At 35.5% G+C, this 21761-nt stretch overlaps 1 protein-coding gene across 1 annotated transcript; it reads left to right on the top strand.

The window, feature by feature from the left end:
* Positions 1–6087: 6087 nt before the first annotated feature.
* On the top strand, positions 6088–21548 carry LOC115979984 (5'-3' exoribonuclease 4). The gene is made up of 22 exons (XM_031102142.1): positions 6088–6504; positions 7881–7983; positions 8063–8139; positions 8285–8476; positions 8647–8766; positions 8859–8921; positions 9004–9150; positions 9250–9414; positions 9692–9769; positions 11410–11496; positions 14518–14598; positions 15658–15753; positions 15885–15955; positions 16531–16659; positions 16793–16869; positions 16951–16991; positions 17096–17170; positions 18877–19028; positions 19140–19244; positions 19318–19393; positions 19845–19927; positions 20295–21548. The coding sequence occupies exons 1-22, from the start codon at positions 6322–6324 to the stop codon at positions 20983–20985; spliced, it is 2892 nt and encodes a 963-aa protein (XP_030958002.1). The 5' UTR covers positions 6088–6321; the 3' UTR covers positions 20986–21548.
* Positions 21549–21761: the final 213 nt, after the last annotated feature.

Raw genomic sequence — 21761 nt, forward strand, 5'->3', positions numbered from 1 at the left:
GTGCAGAGGAGGGGTTGGCTGCTGTTCCAAGATGTTGTTTGAGGAAACCATTCCTCAATACTTTTACATGCCCATAACTCAGGTAGCCAAAGAGCCCAACTTGGGGCCCGCACCGTTGAAGAAAAGGTGCAGGGAACCTGACTTCAGGCTAGCACCGCTAGAAGAAACGGTGCAGAGGGCCGGAGGTGGAGGAGCCTCCGTATAACCACGTCTGCGATAAAGCAGACAGCGCTGATGGCGGAAAACCTTACTTCTGACGCGTCAAGAGTCTGACGCGACCAGTACCTGCTTCGGATTTTGGCTAAAAGAGGTAGAAAAACCATCCTCGCCTTACCAAGATGGGAGATCATCTTGAGTCTGTGTCCACCTTGTCCAGACCACACCACCTTGAGCCTCGGAGAGACCCGGTGCCTCTATGGCGGGTGCAGTTCCTTCACCCCTATACGTGCCTTAGGCATATTACACTAAGGATGAAGAGCACTAAATATGGAGACTGTGATTATGGCTGAAGGATTGCGGTTGTAAAGAAAACCGAAGGGTTTGAATGTAAGAGGAATAACCTCCTGTCCTACTTATTTAAAGGGAAAAGAGGAGATATTTAATTTACGCAGAGTTCCAAAGAATGCTACAAATAAGGAATAGTGGGCTCAAGTTCCAACGCCATTCGTGACCGTAGGATCTGAAGATCCTCGTGAAGGAGCACCTCGAGCGTAGGGGTGTCAAAGGACCCCGCGTGAGTGGGTGAAGGAATGCCTCTTAATTTGACACGTCCCCCGTGTAAGTGGAAAAATGCAAATATTAATGGAGTGTAGAATCAGAGCAGGCTATGATGTAGGCCCAACATTATCAAAACCCTCCTCCCCAACTAAAAAGTCAGGCAGCAGGCTTTTGAGGGGCTATTGTGGGGCCAAAGAAAGTGTAGCCCCGGCCCAGGCCCAGTTTATCTTAAGATCCGCGGCCCAAGCCGAGGAGAGCCATTGCCGAGGACGACCTCCTGCTCGGCACTTCACTAAACGCCCAAAGAAAGGAGCAAACTGAGTGTAGGGGCAGGGCCAGGGAAAAAGCAGCCAACACAGTAATACGGAATTTGGCGTCTGACAAGCCCATGCCCATGCCCATGCGCTTTTCCAGCAACTCCCAACCACTCTAGGTATGGGTCGACTGGATAGGCCTGCACCCCAAAAGTAAAATCAACACGTGGACGCAAAAAAGGGGGATGGAATACCAGTATAAAAGGAGAAGAAAATAAAGCTCTGGGGGGTCTTACAACTCTTGCTAAAAAAGAAAAGGGTCATACCTTTGTATTGGGATCGTAACAAATTGGGCACCTACAGTTATATTAGGAGGGTTTTGGTTTAAAAAACCATCCTATTTATTAACCATTTATTTATATAAATTTTAAATGCATTTATTGTATTATATAATATAATATAAGTAATATTAATAGATTTTTTGGGTGGGGCCAGAGGGCAAGTGCCCCTGCCCCCCACTAAACTCTACGAAACTAAAGTTAAAAAATTGGTATGAATTTCAATCAAACTTAAACAGTAAATTTTCAATTTAGCCCCAAAAAATAAAAGCAATATAAGTATTTTCCAAATCATTTGAATTAGTGTTGACATGAGGTTTCCAAATTGGAAGTACGACTTTTACCAAACACAACACTTTTTTTGGAAAATTTTGGCACGTAGGACGGCGTAGGTAGCAGCATGGGCACAAATAGAATATTCCGCACTTCGTAGTATTACTTTCCAAGGATAGCATAATTCTGTTAGTAAGTTATACTAACCATCCCAAACACTTTTTGCCCTCTAATCCACGTCAAGTCAATACAACCAAAAAATCCCCAAAATTATAAATCCCCTCGCATCCAAACACTCCCCTAATCTCCCACCGCTCCCAACCAAAACCCACTTTGATTGGTCACTATCCATCTTTTCTTTCAATCAAAATATACACCAACCCACACAGTCAACACATAGATCTCGATCAAATTTTCCATATTATATATTTGTTTTTCTCCGACCCAGATTCGAATTCGGAAAACAACAAAGATCCATGGGCGTGCCGGCGTTTTATCGGTGGCTGGCCGACCGGTATCCAAGGTCGATAGCTGACGTGGTGGAGGCGGAGGAGGAGAATGTGGACATGTCGAGTCCAAACCCTAATGGGATGGAGTTCGATAACTTGTACTTGGACATGAATAATATCATTCATCCTTGCTTTCATCCTGAGGGCAAGGTATGCATTTACTTTCCCCTAATTTTTTTTCTCTTTCGATTGCTATGTTTTTCATTTCATTTCGTTTCATATTTAGAAAGAAAAGAAAGAATTTAGTTCAGGAAGAAGTTTCTTGAACAAATTTTAAAATTGATTGCTTTAGAGAGAGAGAGAGAGAGAGGAAAATTTGGTTGAGAGAGAGAGTTTTTAGCTCAGGAAAAAGTTTCTGGAAAAAAATTTGAATTCATTGATACTTTAGAGAGAGAGAGAGAGAGATTTTAGTTTGAAGATGACAGTTTGGGATTTTTTTTTTCTTGATAAACAAGGTAGCCAGATCTCTTAGACTATTTGACTATTTCATCAGGTGTAAGTAGTCTCCCGTCCCACACACACTAGGTTATTATAGGGAGGAATCTGAGGGACAGGAGTGCCCAAGATGCAGACAAGGGGTTTCGAACTTAGGATCCTTAGGGTTAGTTTGGTAGTTTCTTAGCTAAATTTACTATCAGTTTTACTAGAAGAACCTTAAAAATTGATTGGTGCCATATCAACAACATAATAAATGAAAGTTCTAATTACAGATATATTTTTTTACGGTATTGAGTTTAAAAGTTAGACTTTTAATTTGAAAAGCTTAGCATCACTCTTTTTTTTTCATGTAACCGAAGAAAAATTAAGACAAAGCAACATTGTTTTAGTCATTGGGTTGTATGTATGTTTTTATGTATTCATGTATTGCGTGTAGATAGATTGATAGATAGGCCAACGAGCTCTTGCAAGTTGCACTCTTAGATACATAGCACATGTTTTAAACATTTTTAACTCATTCGCATTTTCCAATGTTGGATTAACCTACTATTTTTTATTTTTTATTTTTTATTTTTTTTATTTTATTTTTAAGAATACTAATTATTTTAACATAAACACATAACTTAGCAATACACAACTTAACAATTAACCTTAGTTGTGAGTGAGAGAGGTTAAAAAAAAAGGAAAAAAATGGCAGAAAATTCATAGTTAATAAACTTTTTTTTAAGGTTGAGATTAAAATTGAAACTTTTAATCTCAACCTTTGATTTGCTATTACACTGAATCCTAATCTGCTCAACTCAATCATTCCTTCAGGCTCCAACTTATTCATCCTAAAAAAAAAAAAAAGGAACAATTTATCTTTTTTTTTTTTGAAAGTGCGATAAATAAAAAGTAAAGTTAAGTGTGTATTTAACTCCAAATTAAAAAGCTAGTTTATTTTACTATTCAGCTTATTTTTGGTATTATTCATGGGCTTCATTGTACTTTTTGATACTATTCATAAGTCTCACTATACTATTTTAACTAACTTTTATATTTATCTATAATATTTTCAGTAAAAAGTTTTCAGTTTCAGCAAAATAAGCAGATCTCAAACAGACTAGTGTGTATTTGGCTCCAAATTAAAGAGCCAGCTTATTTTTTCTACTATTTATAGGTTCTACTGCACTTTTTGGTACAATTCATGAGTCATGTTGTAACTATTTTAACTAACATTTACCTTTATCTACGATACTTTTAGTAAAAAGTTTTCAATTTCAACAAAATAAGCAGATCCCAAACAAATGTGGGATTTGCAAATAGTAAGATCTTCTAGGATTCAAATTATTCAATTTAGACATTCCATCCAATTTAGTTAAAAAATTTGCAACTATAGAAGATTTTTCTCACATGAAAAAAACTATATAATTAATAAAAATATTTGATAGATTTTTCATGTGAGATATTTTTTTTCATTATATGATTGCATGCTTAACAACAAATTTTTAAAGAAATTGAACAAAATATCTAAATTAAATAAATTTGAAACATAGTGGACTCAACTAGTGGCGGAACTAGGATTTGACTTGGGGGGGCAAAAATTACATTTGACATCACATTTATGCACGTGCAAGCGAACATATATATATATATATATATAGTATTTGAGATTAATTTGCACAATAACAATTCATTTGTGTGTATATTAAGCAATATTTGAATGTAAGAAAATTCAAAATAAAATAACATTTTCATTATATTATTTATCTATAAGGGTTTTATTTACATAAAAAATCATTTTGAAATTGTAATTATAAAAATGTTATATTAGGAGGGTTTTGGTTTTGGTTTAAAAAACCATCCAATTTATTAACTATTTATTTACATAATTTTTAAATGTATTTATTGTATTATATAATATAATAGAAGTAATATTAATATATTTTTTGGGTGGAGCCAGGGCAAGTGCCCCTGACCCCGGCTCCGCCCCTGGACTCAACTATACAAAACTAAAGTTAAAAAATTAATATGAATTTCGGTCAAACTTAAACAATAATTTACAATTTAGCCCCCAAAAAATAAAAGCAATATAAGTATTTTCCAAAACCGTTTGAATTAGTGTTGACGTGAGAGCATCCACATCAGCTTGTGTATACTCATCTAAAATACAAAAAGGGCTCCAATTTACACATTTTACCCCAAAATTCTTCCACATCAGTTCATGTAAAAATGTCTATATATATACGACGTCTTGCAAAATGAACAGTAACCGTGCATATATACACGGTTACTGTTCACCGTGTAAACAATTTTTTAACATTATTTTCTCTCCCCTGTCAAACGACTTCTCTTCCTCAACCATTACAACAATCCAGCGCGCCAGAATAACCACCCAACCACCAAACCCAGCGCCACCACCAAACACCGAAATCTAACACAGAGTATTAACCAAACTCAACTGAAAATTAACCCAAAATCAACAGAAAACCCAAAATCAACTGAAAATTAACCCAAACACATCCACAGAAAAATCAACATAGAGATACACTTGCTCAAAAGTGAAAAAAGAAAAAAAAAAAAAAAAAAAACACAGGGATACACTTGACTGGAATGATCGGAGCTCGTGGGTATGGGTCTTGCCTGATCGGAGCTAGGGAGATCGGTGCTTGCCTGATCGGAGCTGTGGATCGGAGTTAGGGAGGTCGGTGCTTGCCTGATCGGAGCTGTGGATCGGAGCTAGGGAGATCGGTGCTTGCCTGATCGGAGCTGTGGATCGGAGCTATGGATCGGAGCTAGGGAGATCGGGAGCTGTGGAACGGAGCTGTTGATCGGTATAGACCGAGAGGGAGAGTTGATTCAGATTTGGGTAAGAGATGGGTTATGGGTGTAGAGAGCTGTATCAGAGAGAGAGAGAGAGAGAGCTTCATCAGAAAAAATGAGAACCAAAAATGGGTTTCGGTTCTCCCAGAGAGAGAGAGAGAGCTTCATTAGAAAAGAAAAAATGAGAACCGAAAATGGGTTCCCAGAGAGAGAGAGAGAGCTTTATCAGAGAGAGAGAAAGTGAGAACGAAAAAGGGTTCCCAGAGAGAGAAAGAGAGAGCTTTATCAGAGAGAGAAAGTGAGAACGAAAATGGTTCCCAGAGAGAGAAAGTGAGAGCTTTATCAGAGAGAGAGAAAGTGAGAATGCGCGTATAATAATGTGATCGGTTGAGGAAATAATAAAAAAATTGAAAAAATTGATTATTTAAATAAAGAGGGTGATAAAATAGATGAACTGATGTGAGTGTTTTGTAAAAGTGAATGTGTAAAATAGAAAAAATAGATTTTTAATGTAAAAATGGATGTGTAAAATACACGGACTGATGTGGTTGCTCTGAGATTTCCAAATTGGAAGTACCGACTTTTTCCAAACACAGCACTTTTTTTTGGAAAATTTTGGCACGTGGGACGGCGTAGGTAGCAGCATGGGCACGAATAGAATATTCCGCAGTATTACTTTCCAAGGATAGCATAGTTCTGTTAAACAGTAAGTTATAGTAACCATCCCAAACACTTTTTGCCCTCTAATCCACGACAAGTCAATGCAACCAAAAAATCCCCAAAATTATAAATCCCCTCGCATCCAATCACCCCCCTAATCTCCCACCTCTCCCAACCAAAACCCATTTTGATTGATCACTATCCCTCTTTTCTTTCAATCAAAATCTTCACCAACCCACACAGTCAACACACAGATCCCGATCAAATTTTCCATATTATATATTTGTTTTTCTCCGACCCGGATCCGAATCCGGAAACCGACAAAGATCCATGGGCGTGCCGGCGTTTTATCGGTGGCTGGCGGACCGGTATCCAAGGTCGATAGCTGACGTGGTGGAGGCGGAGGAGGAGAATGTGGACGTGTCGAGTCCAAACCCTAATGGAATGGAGTTCGATAACTTGTACCTGGACATGAATGGAATCATTCACCCTTGCTTTCATCCTGAGGGCAAGGTATGCGTTTACTTTCCCCTAATTCTTTTCTTTCTTTCGATTGCTATGTTTTTCATTTCATTTCGTTTCATATTTAGAAAGAAAAGAAAGAATTTAGCTCAGGAAGAAGTTTCTTGAACTAATTTTAAAATTGATTGCTTTAGAGAGAGAGAGAGAGAGTTTTTAGCTCAGGAAAATTTGAATTCATTGATACTTTAGAGAGAGAGAGAGAGAGAGAGAGAGAGAGAGAGAGAGAGAGAGATTTTAGTTTGAAGATGACAGTTTGGCAGTTTCTTAGCTAAATTTACTATCAGTTTTACTAGAAGAACCTTACAAATTGATTGGTGCCATATCAACAACATAATAAATGAAAGTTCTAATTACAGATATATATTTTTTTACGGTATTGTGTTTAAAAGTTAGACTTTTAATTTGAAAAGCTTAGCATCACTCTTTTTTTTTCATGTAACCGAAGAAAAATTAAGACAAAGCAACATTGTTTTTGTAATTTGGGCTGTATGTGTGTTTTTATGTATTCATGTGTTGCGTGTAGATAGATTGATAGATAGGCCAATGAACTCTTGCAAGTTGCACTTGCACCTCCTCTTCTTGTAAAAGTAAGGTGGACAGGGTCTGAGGATTGTGTAGAGTCGTAGACATGTACCAATGAGAGAAAGGATTGTGTAATGTGTAGTTGTGTTGGTTTATATAGGGTAAACATCGATTTTTCCATCTTTAATGATGAAATTTCCTCAAATAATTTCAACAGCTTGCCAAAACAAAATTGAAGAACTTTCAATCAAACCTTTTAGTGCTGATTTTTGGTGCAAAACAGAAATGTTTGAAATGTGATCATGTTTGTAATGAGGCTCAACTCAACTAAGCGTTCATGATAACTATGTAGGCTTAGATCTACCTATAAAAAAATAACTATGTAGGATTAGATGTGGGAAACTTTGAATGCAGTTATAATGAATTTGGATATATAGGGAGAGTTTAATGTAGAAAATAATGACCTTCAAGTTGCTTGCTACGTTTGTTTTTCGTCAATGCCGTTTGTGCTTTCGCTTTTTAATTTTAAAAAAAACTATGGGATGGGGGTATAAAAATTTGATTCTGGAAACACATTGGATAATAATGATGTTAGATGAAAGAACCCTTGTAAAGAATTATTCTGAATTGTTCTGGTGTATATTTCTCATAATTGTTTTACTAAATGCGGTTGTTATGCATGCATGCAAGCAAATACTTATACATTAGATATAGATGCTTAAAAGAGACATGCATACGGCGGAGTTCTTGCATCTAGAACTTTGAGCATGTCTGATGCCCCAACCATGTTGACAAAGCAGTTGAAATTGACAACCTGGTAACATATTTATACTCTGTTCATGCAGCCTTCACCTACCACCTATGACGATGTATTCAAATCAATATTTGATTACATTGACCATCTCTTCTCATTAGTTCGCCCAAGGAAGCTTCTTTATATGGCAATTGGTGAGCTCTATTTAATACATGCTGTCTATGCACATTTTTGTTGCACTAGATTCAGATTTGGTGAATTTGAATTTTATAGATGGGGTTGCACCAAGAGCTAAAATGAATCAGCAACGTTCACGGCGCTTCAGAGCTGCAAAAGATGCGGCTGATGCGGTAAGATATATCTCATGCTAGCTAAACGGTTCCTACTTAATGACAACTCCTCTTGTAAGACCAAGGTGGAGGGTGAGATAGTAGGTGTGTGTGTCATTACCAATAAAAAATAATGATGTTGGTTAACTCACATATGACATGCTAGGAAGCTGAAGAGGAAAGGCTGAGGAAAGAATTTGAGGCTGAGGGAAGAAATTTGACCCCTAAAGAAAAGCCTGCAACTTGTGATTCAAATGTCATCACTCCCGGAACTCAGTTTATGGCGGTGCTTTCAGTAGCACTTCAGTACTTTATACAATCTAGGTTGAACCGCAATCCAGGCTGGCGGAATACAAAGGTGTGATTGATCTTATCCTACATGGTTCTATGTCTCCCTTATCCCCTCAAGATCGGATGATCCTTGTCTGTGGAGTAATCCCTTCTATATTTTCCCCTTATGCTTCTGATTTTCAGGATACTTTGTCTCTCTAATTTATTTATGGGGCTGCATTGGGTGATTATTTGAAGGTTATTCTTTCTGATTCAAATGTACCCGGTGAAGGGGAACACAAAATCATGTCATACATTCGATTGCAACGTAACCTTCCTGGTTTCAATCCAAACACTCGTCATTGTCTATATGGTCTGGTAAGTGTTTGCCCAATTTTATGCTCATCATTTCTAATCTTGTTGTGCTATTTGTCTCTTCTTATTTTTGCACTTTTTTTGGTCCTCTACAGGACGCTGATCTGATTATGCTATCTTTAGCTACACATGAGATTCATTTTTCTGTACTAAGAGAGGTCAGTTGCTCATGTCTTGATAACACTCTTCACACAATAGTTTATTTCAAATGGTTGATCTCACACTTTCCTGAGTTCACAGGTGATTACTCTGCCTGGGCATCAGGAAAAATGTTTTAGTTGTGGCCAAGTTGGTCATCTTGCAGCTGATTGTCGTGGTAGGGCAGGCAATGGAGCTGAGGATCGGAATGCCGTAGATGATACCCCAATTCACAAGAAGAAATATCAGGTTTGGGAATTCACTTCTGCCTTTTAAGTTCCACAATTTTTAAATTTGTTTTTATTTTATTTGTCTTATTACATCTGAAATCGTTCACTTTGTTGGCAGTTTCTCAACCTATGGGTGTTGCGAGAATATCTGCAATATGATTTGGAGATTCTGAACCCTCCATTTGAGATTAACTTCGAACGAATTGTAGATGATTTTGTATTTATGTGTTTTTTTGTTGGTAATGACTTTCTTCCACATATGCCAACATTGGAGATCAGGGAGGTATGTAGGTGGGAGGCAGCCTTCTGTGTTAATTTTTGTTGCAAGTTAAAAATTTGCTGAAGTTTTCACATTTTTTCTTCTTAGTACTGAGATTATAAACATTTTCTCTATATTTCCACCCTGAATTTGATTAAGATTCCCATTCTTTTAGCATCTTTGAACTTTTTGACTGTAAAACCTTCTTTTTAAACTTCAAAAAATTTCCTGCATTTGATGTTCTTTCTCTTTCAGTTCCCTCTTCTTATTCTAATTTTTCATTCTTGTTTTACTACTTCAGGGTGCTATAAATTTACTGATGCATATTTATAGAAGTGAGTTTGCTGCAATGGGTGGTTATCTTACTGATGCGGGTGAGGTAATTTCTCTTCTTTATACAGTCTGCTTGTCTGTTGTTCAGTGTGGCATGTGATTCTGTAGCAGCAGTTTGTGGCTTGTTCTTATGTTTGGGAGTTGTGACCGGCTCATGATAATATTCTTTTTCTTTTACTTGACAACAACTGGATGGGTGTTCTAATAAATCTGAATAGTTTCAAATAGTGGCTTTGAGATGAAAAGTTCGTCCTCAGACCATGTAGAACAAATAAGGTTAAAAGATTGAAATCTCACCCTTGTACTTTGTGATAGTCATAATCCTATCATCCCACCAAAACCAAAACCTTGAGTTGGGTTAATTGAAGGTCATATACCTAAGATGTATAGATAGGTGCAGGTGTTGATTTAACTTGTGGATAGGTATGCAGACATTAAACGCTTAGGAATTTTCAATTATATTTAAGGTTGGGAGCACAGCAGTTAGTCTATATGTATATCACATGCAAAATATGAAATTCTTGTTTATCTGTTTCCTTTTCATATAAGTTTATATTCTGCTTTATGTAAATCATTAAGTTTTTTGATAAGTAGAGTACATGTGTTCTCATCATGTATAGAATTTAGTTGCTATGATGCTGAAAGAAGCTGTGTAATCCCTGCCCTGCTTATGGGTTTGGTAACATTGTTTTTTATTTTTTAATTTCTTTAGTATATTAGTAATCATTTTAGTTTTTGGTGTGTAGGGTAGATCGAATTAGAAGTAGATGGTTTATGGTGTTTCAGATATTGGACATTTTTAATAAGCTCTCATACTTGTGTGGCACCCATAGGTTTCAAAGACTGGATTGGACTGGTTGGTCCAACCAGTTCAACTGTGACTTGGGACCTACAAAAACCCGAAATTGTGAAAAATTGGCCAACTAGTGATTCAACTGCCAAAACCCAGAACTGGAAATGTTCCTGGGTAAAAAAAAAGAAAACTGCAATTCAAAAAGAAAGTTGAACCTGAAAGGTTTAACCGGGAAAAAAAGAAAGTAAGCTTACATTTTATCAAAAAAGAAGAAAAAAAAAAAAAAAGGAAAGAAAGCTTATACACATTACTTCTTTTATAAGGGAGTAAATGGGCCAACAATCAACCCAACATTGAAATAAAGAATGTTAGCCCACACAAAAGCTAGTCGGTACATTCAGCGTATAAAATGGAAGTGTAGCATCCTCTTTCATTTTCCAATGTGGGATTCCCTATACAAGTCTTTCTTGATTTTGACAGATTCAGAATGAGAAACTATCATACATTCATTTGAATTGGTATGCCCTACATCTAAACCTAAGTCAAGTCCCACTTTGAAAAACAAAATGATATCAAGAATTTCATCACTTTAAATCAACCATTCTTCATCTTTTGCCTTAAATTCTTTAGGAGCAAAAGTTACATGGATATATACATAAAAATTGACAAGAAGTAAGTTTTTATAGATCTCAGTCTTAAATTTGAACTGAAGTATTTTGGAGGGAAAAAAAAAATAAAGAGAATGATTTATAGAAAAATAATTATAAAATTTCCAAGAACTTTTAAAATATATATGGATGACTTAGAAGTTTGTAAGTTGTTATTTGTTATATGTTGTGTGAGTTAATGTTGCTAGCTTTTGGATACTAATGTGAATTATTTTGCATCTCCAGGTTTTGTTAGATAAAGTAGAACATTTTATTCAGTCTGTTTCTGTTTATGAAGAGCAAATCTTTCAAAAGAGGGCTCGAATTCAGCAGGTATTTTGCTTTCTCCATGTTTCTACTCTTATTAATTATTATCATCATTTTCATTTCCCTATCCATTTGACATGATTTTTTATTTTTTAACTTCTATCTTTCTAGATTCTTATTATCTTCTTAGTATTATTATTATATAATGTCTGGAGCTATTTATTAAAAAAAAAAAAAATCATATAATGTCTGGAACATTTATTTCTTTTGTTGGAAAAATCATTTTATTATTAGTTTGTTTAGCTGACTACTTCTTATTGTATACTTGAATTGTCTTATTTGTTAGAAGCATCTCATATTATAACACATTTCATTGAATTGCTTGGTGCTTATCAACTTGCATGGAATTGGGTTGCTTTGTCAATGCTTGGTTCTTGCAATACATGTGTTGTTTGGGCTAATGAAAATGGAATGGAAAGCTCTAAAATAACTTATTTAATAAGTTTTTTTTTTGCTCCTTTTCTAGTTATCTAGTGCATGTAATGGAAAGTAATTTAATTAACTGTTGGAACACGTAGATTTACTAATAAATAATAATTGAAAAATGTAACATTTGGTCTAGTGATATTGTTCTTGCTTTGCTTGTGAGAGGTTCTGAGTTTGATTTTGGGAATGCCCCATTGAATGGCTGAAGTGAAAGAAAATACTCCAAGAGTGAAAGGAATAACTCTAGTTTTTGCTAGAGTGCTATTGTGCTGTCCATGCTGAAGTGCTGGTTTGGATTTTTTTTAATATGTCTTGTTCTGTTGTTAGTGCAGTTGTTAGTGCATTTTTGCTTTGCCATATGTTTGGCCTTGCTTTGGTCTTGTAGTTAGTTTTGTATTTGGTTGCTGTAGCAGGTAGGTTCCCTTTGTACTCTGTTTTGTTTCAATAAATAAAAGCTGAATTACCCAAAAAAAAAAAAAGAAAAAAAGAAAAGAAAAAAAAGAAAAACTCTAGCTAGAGTTGAATGGTGAGGAGGGATTCATGTAGCTTCTTCCAAGTAGTTTTATGAACTGTGGATTCATTTAGCTTAACAAAGTAGTTTGCCATATAGGATTTGTATAATCTCATTTTCATATACATAATTAAGAGTATATGGTCATAATCTCTGTATCATAGCTGGACTCATCTGCATTTATGGTAGGACTTGTTTGTTTTGGACTTTTGGTAGGTATCTAGAGCCAGCTATTAGAGATTATGGTATGAATTCTATTAGAGATTTCACCAATGTGTTATGCTTATAGTCATGAGCGTTATAGACTCTAAATTCAGTTTATAGGTGCATATGAGAGGTTTAAAAAAGTACATCTTATAGAATTCTCTTGTGTGTTACAAAATATACATAATCATATAACAATGCTTTTACTTGTTGTTTGTTATGTTATGCACTCAATGGGTCTTGAACCCACAATCTCACCCCGTTAGAACTTATTAAGGGAGGAGGTGCTAGTTGAGCTAGAGCTCATTTTTATAACCATAACAACAATGATATCTATTTGATAAGCGATGGAATTTTAAACTACCTCATGTGCATAGAAATATACACAAAATAGACTTAAAGAGATTAAATAAACGAAGATTACAGCCTAAAAGAAAGAGAATCAATGAAGTTGATGTAGAAAAAAATCAAAATGGATGCAAAACAAAATTGGAGGATAAAAAATAGATAATGTAGGAGTCAATAACTAGGCTTTCTTGGAGGCTGCACCACCAAGCAAGAGATGACAAGCCTAATAGTCAGCACATATGGTTGGTTGGAGTCAGCACCATACCATTGAAATTCCAAGAGATTTTTCAAAAAGTAATCAAAATTTTTGTTGATAGGAATACCATAGTGTGCTTATATTGACTACTATGACTAAATACTAATTCTAGTTGACTTAGGAAAGCCAAATTATTAAATTAAAAAAATAATACCCTTAACTCTAAGAAATTAAATAGAATACTAATAAACTAATTAACTAATAAACCTATAATAAAATCCAATTGACCAGCAAATACACCCGACTTCCAAAATATTATAAAAATAAACTAAAACTAATTTTTCTTTGCATTTCCTGCATCAAATGATTCAAATGTATCTTATAATGACCCAAAGATTCAAACAAGGTTTTAAGGAAAGTCAATTTTAGTTGAGTAACTGAGGCATCCACATCCTTGAAAGTATGATGGTTCCTCTCCCTTCACAAAGTCCACAATATGCATAATGGAACTAAATTCCAGACAAAAGAAAAATGTTTACCAAACCAATTCCTCCATCCTGATGTAGCCAACAACACTTTTGGACATTATCCACAGAACCCCAAAACATAAAAGATTAAAGTCCAAAGTTCCATAGGCAATTTCATAATGCAGCAACAAATGATCTAGTCTCACTACTACTTTTGCAAATGCAGCAATGATTAAAGCGAAGTACATAGCTAATTAAAATATATTGTAAAAGTAAAGATCAAAAAGCACCAGAATAGAAAAAATTAGTGTCCTTTTTTTTTATTTCAATGGATTTTGTTTTAGGGTTTGGGGAAAAAAAATGGAAAAGCACCTTGTGCTTCTTTTTGGAAAAGCACAAAGAAAAGCATGCCTGCTTTTGCTTCATCAAAGTGCTTCATCCCTTGGGCTATTGTGCTTGAAGCACACTTAGGTTAGCTTTAACAACACTGTGATTACATCTTCTTGAGTCCTTTCTCTTAGAAATATTAGGCAATTCTGTATTGCTGTATGCTGGATTTAAATCCCCAAGGATGCTTGGCCTTACAAAATTTGGACTTTTCTAGCCAATGAGCCTTAGCTCAAACTGTACTTCCTTTTGCAAAAGCAAGTTGGCGGGTTATGTCATGGGTTATTCACTGGGTGCATGTTTAATTACTACGAAGAAAAAGGACTTTTTTAATATGTATGTAAACATGTAAATTACTTATTTTGTACTGCCAATGTGACAGACTAATTTTGTGCTTCTTCAGCTATTTGGTTTTTCAATAGCTCCTATTGTTCTCAAGAATAGGAATATGGGAATTGGCTGAGACTTGATGTTAATGATAATTGCAGGCTTTTGAGAATAATGAAGAGATGAAACTTAAATCAAGAAGAGAGTCTGCTGAAGAGCCACAAGCACCAGTGGTAGACAAGGTCTGTAGTCTAACTTTGATAATGGAATTCTTATATTATATTCATGTAGACAAGGGCTTTGTATTCTATTTGATCTAGCATGTAGAGAAGGTCTGGGTTTACGAAAACCTTTCCCTAATTCGCGTAGGGGAGGAATTTGTTATCATAATGTAAGTGCAATTCAGAAAATCGATACATTGAAAATCATTGGATCATAAGGAGCCCTTTCTTTTGGATAAAATGATAAAGTTGATATAACTTTTGAAGATTACTTCAATTTTAAGTTCTATCAATCTTAACAAGTGAAAATTCAAAATGAACTGCACAGGCTAGTAGCTTCACCTCTATTGGGAATAAATCCAAATTAAACGTCTATTTGATTAGAACTTTTCAAAAAAAAAAAAAAAAAAGAGAGAGGGGGTGGGGGGGGGGGGGGAATGAAATGGGCATCTAATATTGAGAAATGAAAACGGCTATCGTTTTATTGGCTTATGTGATCATGTTGAGAGTGTCAACATTTCCGACGATCTCTAGAAAATCCCTCTTTTGAGTTCTCTTTGATGTTGTCAATGGAGACCTACTTGGAATTTTGTGGGGTAAATGAATGACTGTAAAACTACCAGTATTATTTTCCTCTCTATAACCCTTCTAAGCATATAACCCAACTCTGGGCTGATGTGTGCTTTTGTTTCCTCTCTCTACCATTATCAATTGCATGGAATATTTTTTTCTTCTTCTCATTTTGGATGATCTGGATAATTGAAATGCTTTAAATCTTTGCCCACTTAGATTCTAAGTTCGCCTGAATGATGGAAGATGCAGGTTTCCTTCATTCAATAGCAATCTTATTCCAATCATTTGACTGTTTTTTCTATACATCGTAAGCATTTGTCTTGTTCCATTGGTCTGAAATGCACCTGGTTGATTGCTGTTTCACAATAACCTTTGTCTTAATTGGATTCTGCTTGATTGTGGGCTTGCAAGATGGACGAGAAAATAGCCAAGCACAAATTAGTGATTAAGAATGGTGTTGTTTAGAGAATTGTAAAATATTTTAATTGTTATTTGCTCTTTCCTCAGGTTAAGCTAGGGGAGCCTGGATACAAGGAAAGGTATTATGCTGAGAAATTTAATGTATCAGAGCCAGAGGAGATTGATGAAGTTAGAAAAGACGTGGTGAGTTTTATCTGCTCACAATTAGCCTTATATTTGTGATCTTTGGCGTAATCAACTTTGTTTTTCACTGCAGCCCACTTAAAGGTTGCATAATCATCTTTGTTTGTCATTGCTGACCACTTTCTTTGCAGGTTTTGAAGTATGTGGAAGGTTTATGTTGGGTCTGCCGTTATTACTACCAAGGTGTTTGCTCCTGGCAATGGTCAGTTCAGGGTTTTTTCCCCCTTAATCTGATAATTTGTACACGCCCTTAATTAGTTTTGAACCCACAACCTCATCTTCCATCCCGTTCCTATGAGGGAGTAGGTGCCGTTTGAGCTAATTCTCATTGGCTGTTTAGTTTATATTGATAGTAAAAATTTTGTGCTTTGTTTTGCCTATATTATAGCATCCCATTACAGTAAACTTTATTATACTGTACATATGGATACATGTACATATTCTTGAATGTATGGTCCTGAGTATTTTGCATGAAAGATATATTGAGTCATTCCTGGAAGAAGATGAATATATCTAGAAAGTCATTGCTATTTGTTCTTTTTTAAAATTGAAGAATTATGAGAAAATGTTTGCAATTTACGGATCCTATTGTTATAATGGTTTTGGCCTAGAGCTTGTAGATATTACTTACAGCTATGTTAACTGCAACAGCTAAATAGTCTCTCTCTGTAATACATAAGATATTTTCTTCTTCATTTATTTATTCTAAAAGGTGTATGATATCTTCTTCATCATAGTTTATTGGTTAAAACCTGCACCTATGTACTGCTGTTTCAGGTTTTATCCATACCATTATGCTCCTTTTGCTTCTGATCTCAAAGATCTTGTTGATTTGGAAATAACTTTTTTCTTGGGAGAGCCATTTAAACCCTTTGATCAGCTCATGGGAACCCTACCTGCAGCAAGGTTTTTGCCTTTCTTTTAATAAATTAATTTAGTTATTCTGCTTTTTTTTTCCCCCTATAGAGAGAATTTCTATCTGGTAATTTTTCTTTCTTCTGCCTGTTGTGGTGGTAAGCTTATTTCTTTCTTGTTACAGTTCAAGTGCCCTGCCAGAGAAATACAGAAAGTTGATGACTGACCTGTCATCACCCATCCTTGAATTCTATCCTTCTGGTAAAGATTGATCATTATGCAGTTTAACTTGTGAAAAATGTTCCTCTCCTTTGAATATTAAGCAGGTTTCTTTTTGGACAGAATTTGACGTTGACATGAATGGCAAGCGCTTTGCTTGGCAGGTAGTGTCTGTTATTACATATAGTTTTACATCTTTTTCTGTTTATTTGATCAAGTGATTGTAAGTTATATTGGGAGTATTTTTTTTTGTTTGTTGAGAAAACAGGGTGTTGTCAAGTTGCCATTCATTGATGAGAAGAAGTTGATTGCTGCAACAAAGAAAGTTGAAGGCGCTTTAACGGTATGGAAGAGGGGATTACTTATATATAGAAAAAGCATAAAATTATGAATTTTTTTTATCATTTTATGATCCATGCATTTCTGCTGGATGTTAATAATTAGATTATTGTGCAATTTGGTTTTTTATCTGGTTGTAAGGATAATGGAAAATAAAATTGTTTTCTTGCTTTACTTTATTTTGTTAGGAAATATTCATACTAAATTGTAAAGTTTTGGGGGTGTAACAAATTAAACCTGATAAATCAAACCCCAACCCATTTAAGAGTAGAGGCATTGTGTTTGGGATTTAATATAGGCCGAGTATTTAATTTGTTACCTTGTGAATCTCATTGTTTGATTTGTTACTTTCGAAACTATAAGTTTTTTTTTGTTACTTTTGAAATTACTGGTTTAATTTGTTACACTCCATAAATTATTATAGGGTTCAAAATGTAATTTTCCCTATTTTATTTTTCATGCATTTGATTAGCAAGAAAAGTTAAGATTCTTGTACTTTTAGAAAAGAGTAATGCACCACATGAAAGTTAGACTTTCACGAACTTCTCTTGTAAACCGAAGGGACAAGGCTTAAATAACTTTCTTTTCCTTTCACTTTTAAATAAATTTTCGTGAGATCAACTTTCCTGTGAAACTTTCTTGACTTCCTAAAGAAGTGCAACGTTTTGTAAACGGGGAAATTTATCATTTCATTTGAGGGAATGAATTAAGAAGTTTGATATGTATGCATGGTACTTATCCAAAAAAAGAAGAAGATATGTTTGTATGTATGTATGCTGACTGACAAGCTCACGGACTAAACTCTTAAAGGACAGAGAAGCAATCCATGAATTTTAAGTCCTTTAGGTTTCTATAATAATTACACTCTTGACTGATTTGCTAGGAGACGCATTATTTAGTTTGGATCTGATGTGTTTGGGGATGAGGAAATTTGTCCCATCAAAGACCTTTTGTAAAATTTATTTGACTTTTTATACTATTTTTGGACATAGGAGTTCTTTGTTTATCTACTGGTTGTTGAACTTATTTGTTTTTGCTATTCTCAAAATTTATTTTATTCAAGCTATTTCTTTTCTGAAAATATGGAGTACTTTCCTATTTTATTTTTAAACTTCTGATGAACTTCTTGAAATGATTTTGTGCTGTAGTTTTGCTCAAGATTGATCAATGTGATTCTTGAGTTGTCTTAGCAACTTACCTTAAGCCATTTTATGGGGAAAAAATGTTTTTCCATCCTCTTCACTTTGTTAATTTGATTCTTGATATTTGTCCTGGTGATAAACTGAGTATTTTTACATTTATTTTGATGCTGCTAATTTTCTTAACTGAAATTTGACCATATTGAAACTCAATTTAATTTCTTATGATCCACCCCAAACCCCTTTATATGCTGTGGCTCTGGTTGTGGCAGCATTGTCAGTTTAGATTCTTTAGAACCTTACTCTGTACCAACTGTAGTTTCAAGCAAGGAGGATAGCTATAATCTATGGATCATTAGGGCCATCATTAGCAGCCCAGACCTAGATGCTGTCAGACATCATTATTATTATCTTTTTGATAAGCAATGAGAAGATTTTATTAGAATATCAAAAAAGTGTCACCCAAGTATACAGGAAGTATTCACTAGGGACAAGAACAATCATGCTGTCAAATATCATTTATTGTGTTTTGAATGCTGAACTGAGCTCATCTTCAATCTGTTATATGCAGGATGAAGAAAAGTTTCGGAATAGCGTGATGCTTGATTTGCTTTATGTCCACCCTGCCCATCCTTTGGCTTCACATATAATTCACTATTACGGAATATATTTTCAGTTGCCTCCACGTGAAAGATATGTTTGGGTAATTGATGCAAATGCTAGGTTGGTTGATCTCATTATAAATCAGTTATTTTGGTTTGAAGAATTATGATCATTTTCCATCATTCACGTGCACTGGTTTAAGTACCTTTATCCTTTGTTGACCTTTTGCAGTGGTGGAATGAATGGATACCTTTGGTTATGTGAGAGAAATGGTGTCAGCTATATTGTCCCTTCCCCTGTCAGTGGATTGGCAGACATTAATAATAACCAAGTCTTGTAAGTATCCCTCATACGTCTGAGAAATTAAAGCTTTGTTACTTTTCTCACATTGGGCATTTTTGCATTGCAGAAATGTAACATATCTTAATCCTCAAGCCCATAAACACATTCCAGAACCTCCAAAGGGTGTGCTCATGCCTGGAAAGGTTTGTAGAATCTTGCAGAAAAATTGCTTGTTAAATTATATTTTAATAGAAAAGTAAAAGGACCAGTAAGTTTCAATCATCGATCCTTTGGAGGGAGACCCTCCAATGCATGAAAGAAAATGGAGCATACTGTTGTTGGGTATAAACAATTTAAATCTTTCTCATCTATATATCATAGAGATTTAACCCTGAACATTTTCTTAAAAGATTTATTGGAACACTTAGCTTATCTTTTCTTACTGGTCAATAGCATGATGGAAAAAATTTTGAATTAGTTTTTCTTCTTAAAGACTGCTTTGTTTGATTGATGTCATGGGAGACCAATCTCCCTGCTTATATGCTCTTAGCATGTTGCAGGGGTGGTCATTTGATGTTTCAGGTGCTGGATCATCATTTAATGTTTTTGAAAATATTTGCTTCTAATAATTTTTTATATTTGTTATATCTGCAGATTTTAACACCTATAGATCTTAAACCGTTCCCTGTCTTGTGGCATGAAGACAATGGTTTCCGGCGGCACCAAGGGAGGGAAAGGTGAGCAAGTATTTGCTTAAGCAAGCCATGGCAACACTTACATGGTCTTAGTGCAAGTGTTACTGTGTCATTTATCTCATCCTTTGTGGGCTAGGTTAGGATAAGTGAAAGATACTGCTTTCACTGGCACAGTTGCAATAGAAAATAGAAGAGAGAATATCAGCTTTATAAGCATTTTTCTATTTTAATTTCTTTTATTGGGAATCCAAGTGATGCATCTGGATGACCTCTTTGCTTTCATGCATTGCTACCACTATTTTCCTATTTAATTGCCATTATTAATGCTTTATAGTATAATTATTTCAGCGTTATTGCAAACTACCTTTAAAGAGCTTTGCTTTTTGAATGTAATGCGTCTTTTTTACAGGCCACAAGTCCCTGGAGCAATTGCTGGTCCATTACTGGGAGAAGCAGCACATCGTCTTGTGAAGAACACACTTAACATCAAAAATAACAATTCATCCTCTGGATATTTGGAGCAAGGAGCATGGCAAAATTTCCCAGGCAACTATATGGCCAACAGACCGAGGCCAGCTGGACCCTCTGGGTACCAAAGAGGCTTTACTGAAGACCCAAATTATTATCATGGGCATCACAACAATTTCCCAGGCATGATGGCTAGGCCTAGGTTTAGCGTTGCATCAAATGGCCTGCAAGGTGAAAGACAGAATTTGAGGACACAAGATAGATTACAATACCCAGATCAGATCCGCAACCTGAGGACTGGGATATCTGCTTTGGCAATAGAAGAAAGTGTGAGAACCAGACCACCAGCAGTGATGTCACCTAGGCCAACTGCAATGATGTCACCGAGGATGCCAAATTTAGGAAACTCAACAAACTTACCCAACCAGTTTGTGGAGAACATGGGGGCGCCTCCAACACCACCTCCTAAGTGGATCAATAAAGCACCAGCTGCAAATGGTGGCATGCATATTAGACAACAAGAAACTGCATCTTGGGGAACCAGTGAGAAGCAGGTGAAGAAGATTTATCAAGTTAAGACACGCAGTCCCCAGGATATTGCAGATTCTGGAGATAATTCCGATAATATGTGAGGTTTTGGAAATCAGCAGTGATTGTTTGGTTTGGGTTAATCTTGCCCATCTTGTTTCTGAGGGCCCCTAACTCGGTACTGCGCTCTCCTTTTATTGTACCATTAGAGAAATGTTTCAGCCAGCTGTTTGGGGGCATTACAGAAAGAAGTTTTAGCTTGGAATATGACGGCACACAGCAGCATGTGCTAATCGATGTACATTTTTCCCTTGCTGCATTAGTGATCTGTCCACTAATTCACTGTTGAAATCACAAAAATAACTGAAGATGAAACTCCAGTACAAGCCACAGACTTTGGCACACAGTGGGTGGCATGGTTTTCTGGATACTGGCTTTACCAATTGGAGATGGACTTGCTGGAGTTATATTTGAGATTTAAGAGGAATGTAAAATAGACATGTTAGTTGCAGTTGATATAGGGCCATAGGAGAGTCATTAGCCTGTCTTTCTATATTGCTGTTCTTAGTTATCGCTTCTGTAAGGTGGGAGCAATCAGCGAAAGAGTGCTGATTTGTGTTCTTTTGTATGGGAAATGCATCGTGTATGAAGCTGTTCATTCTGTGTAGAGCCTTTTTTTATTTTTATTTTTATTTAAGTTTTATTTTGACACCCTTAATTTTGGTTTACTTTTTATAATTGATTATTACTTAATTTCAAGCCCCAACTTAAATTTTAAAATGTAGACCATATCGCAAAAGGGTTTACCCAATAGTGTATTATCTACCATCTTTTGGAAATTTGATTTTCTAATTTATTTTTATGGTTTTAAATTTTGGAT

The sequence above is a fragment of the Quercus lobata genome, chromosome 3 (assembly GCF_001633185.2).
Source record: "Quercus lobata isolate SW786 chromosome 3, ValleyOak3.0 Primary Assembly, whole genome shotgun sequence".
In the NCBI taxonomy this organism is placed as follows: domain Eukaryota; kingdom Viridiplantae; phylum Streptophyta; class Magnoliopsida; order Fagales; family Fagaceae; genus Quercus; species Quercus lobata.

What these genes read in the sequence shown, in the direction of transcription:
- LOC115979984 (XM_031102142.1), top strand. Translation starts at nt 6,322, where the DNA reads ATGGGCGTGCCGGCGTTTTATCGGTGGCTGGCGGACCGGTATCCAAGG. An exon ending in GCTTTCATCCTGAGGGCAAG is followed by an intron (nt 6,505 to 7,880) that starts GTATGCGTTTAC and finishes CTGTTCATGCAG; the next exon opens with CCTTCACCTACCACCTATGA. An exon ending in AAGTTGAAGGCGCTTTAACG is followed by an intron (nt 17,171 to 18,876) that starts GTATGGAAGAGG and finishes TGTTATATGCAG; the next exon opens with GATGAAGAAAAGTTTCGGAA.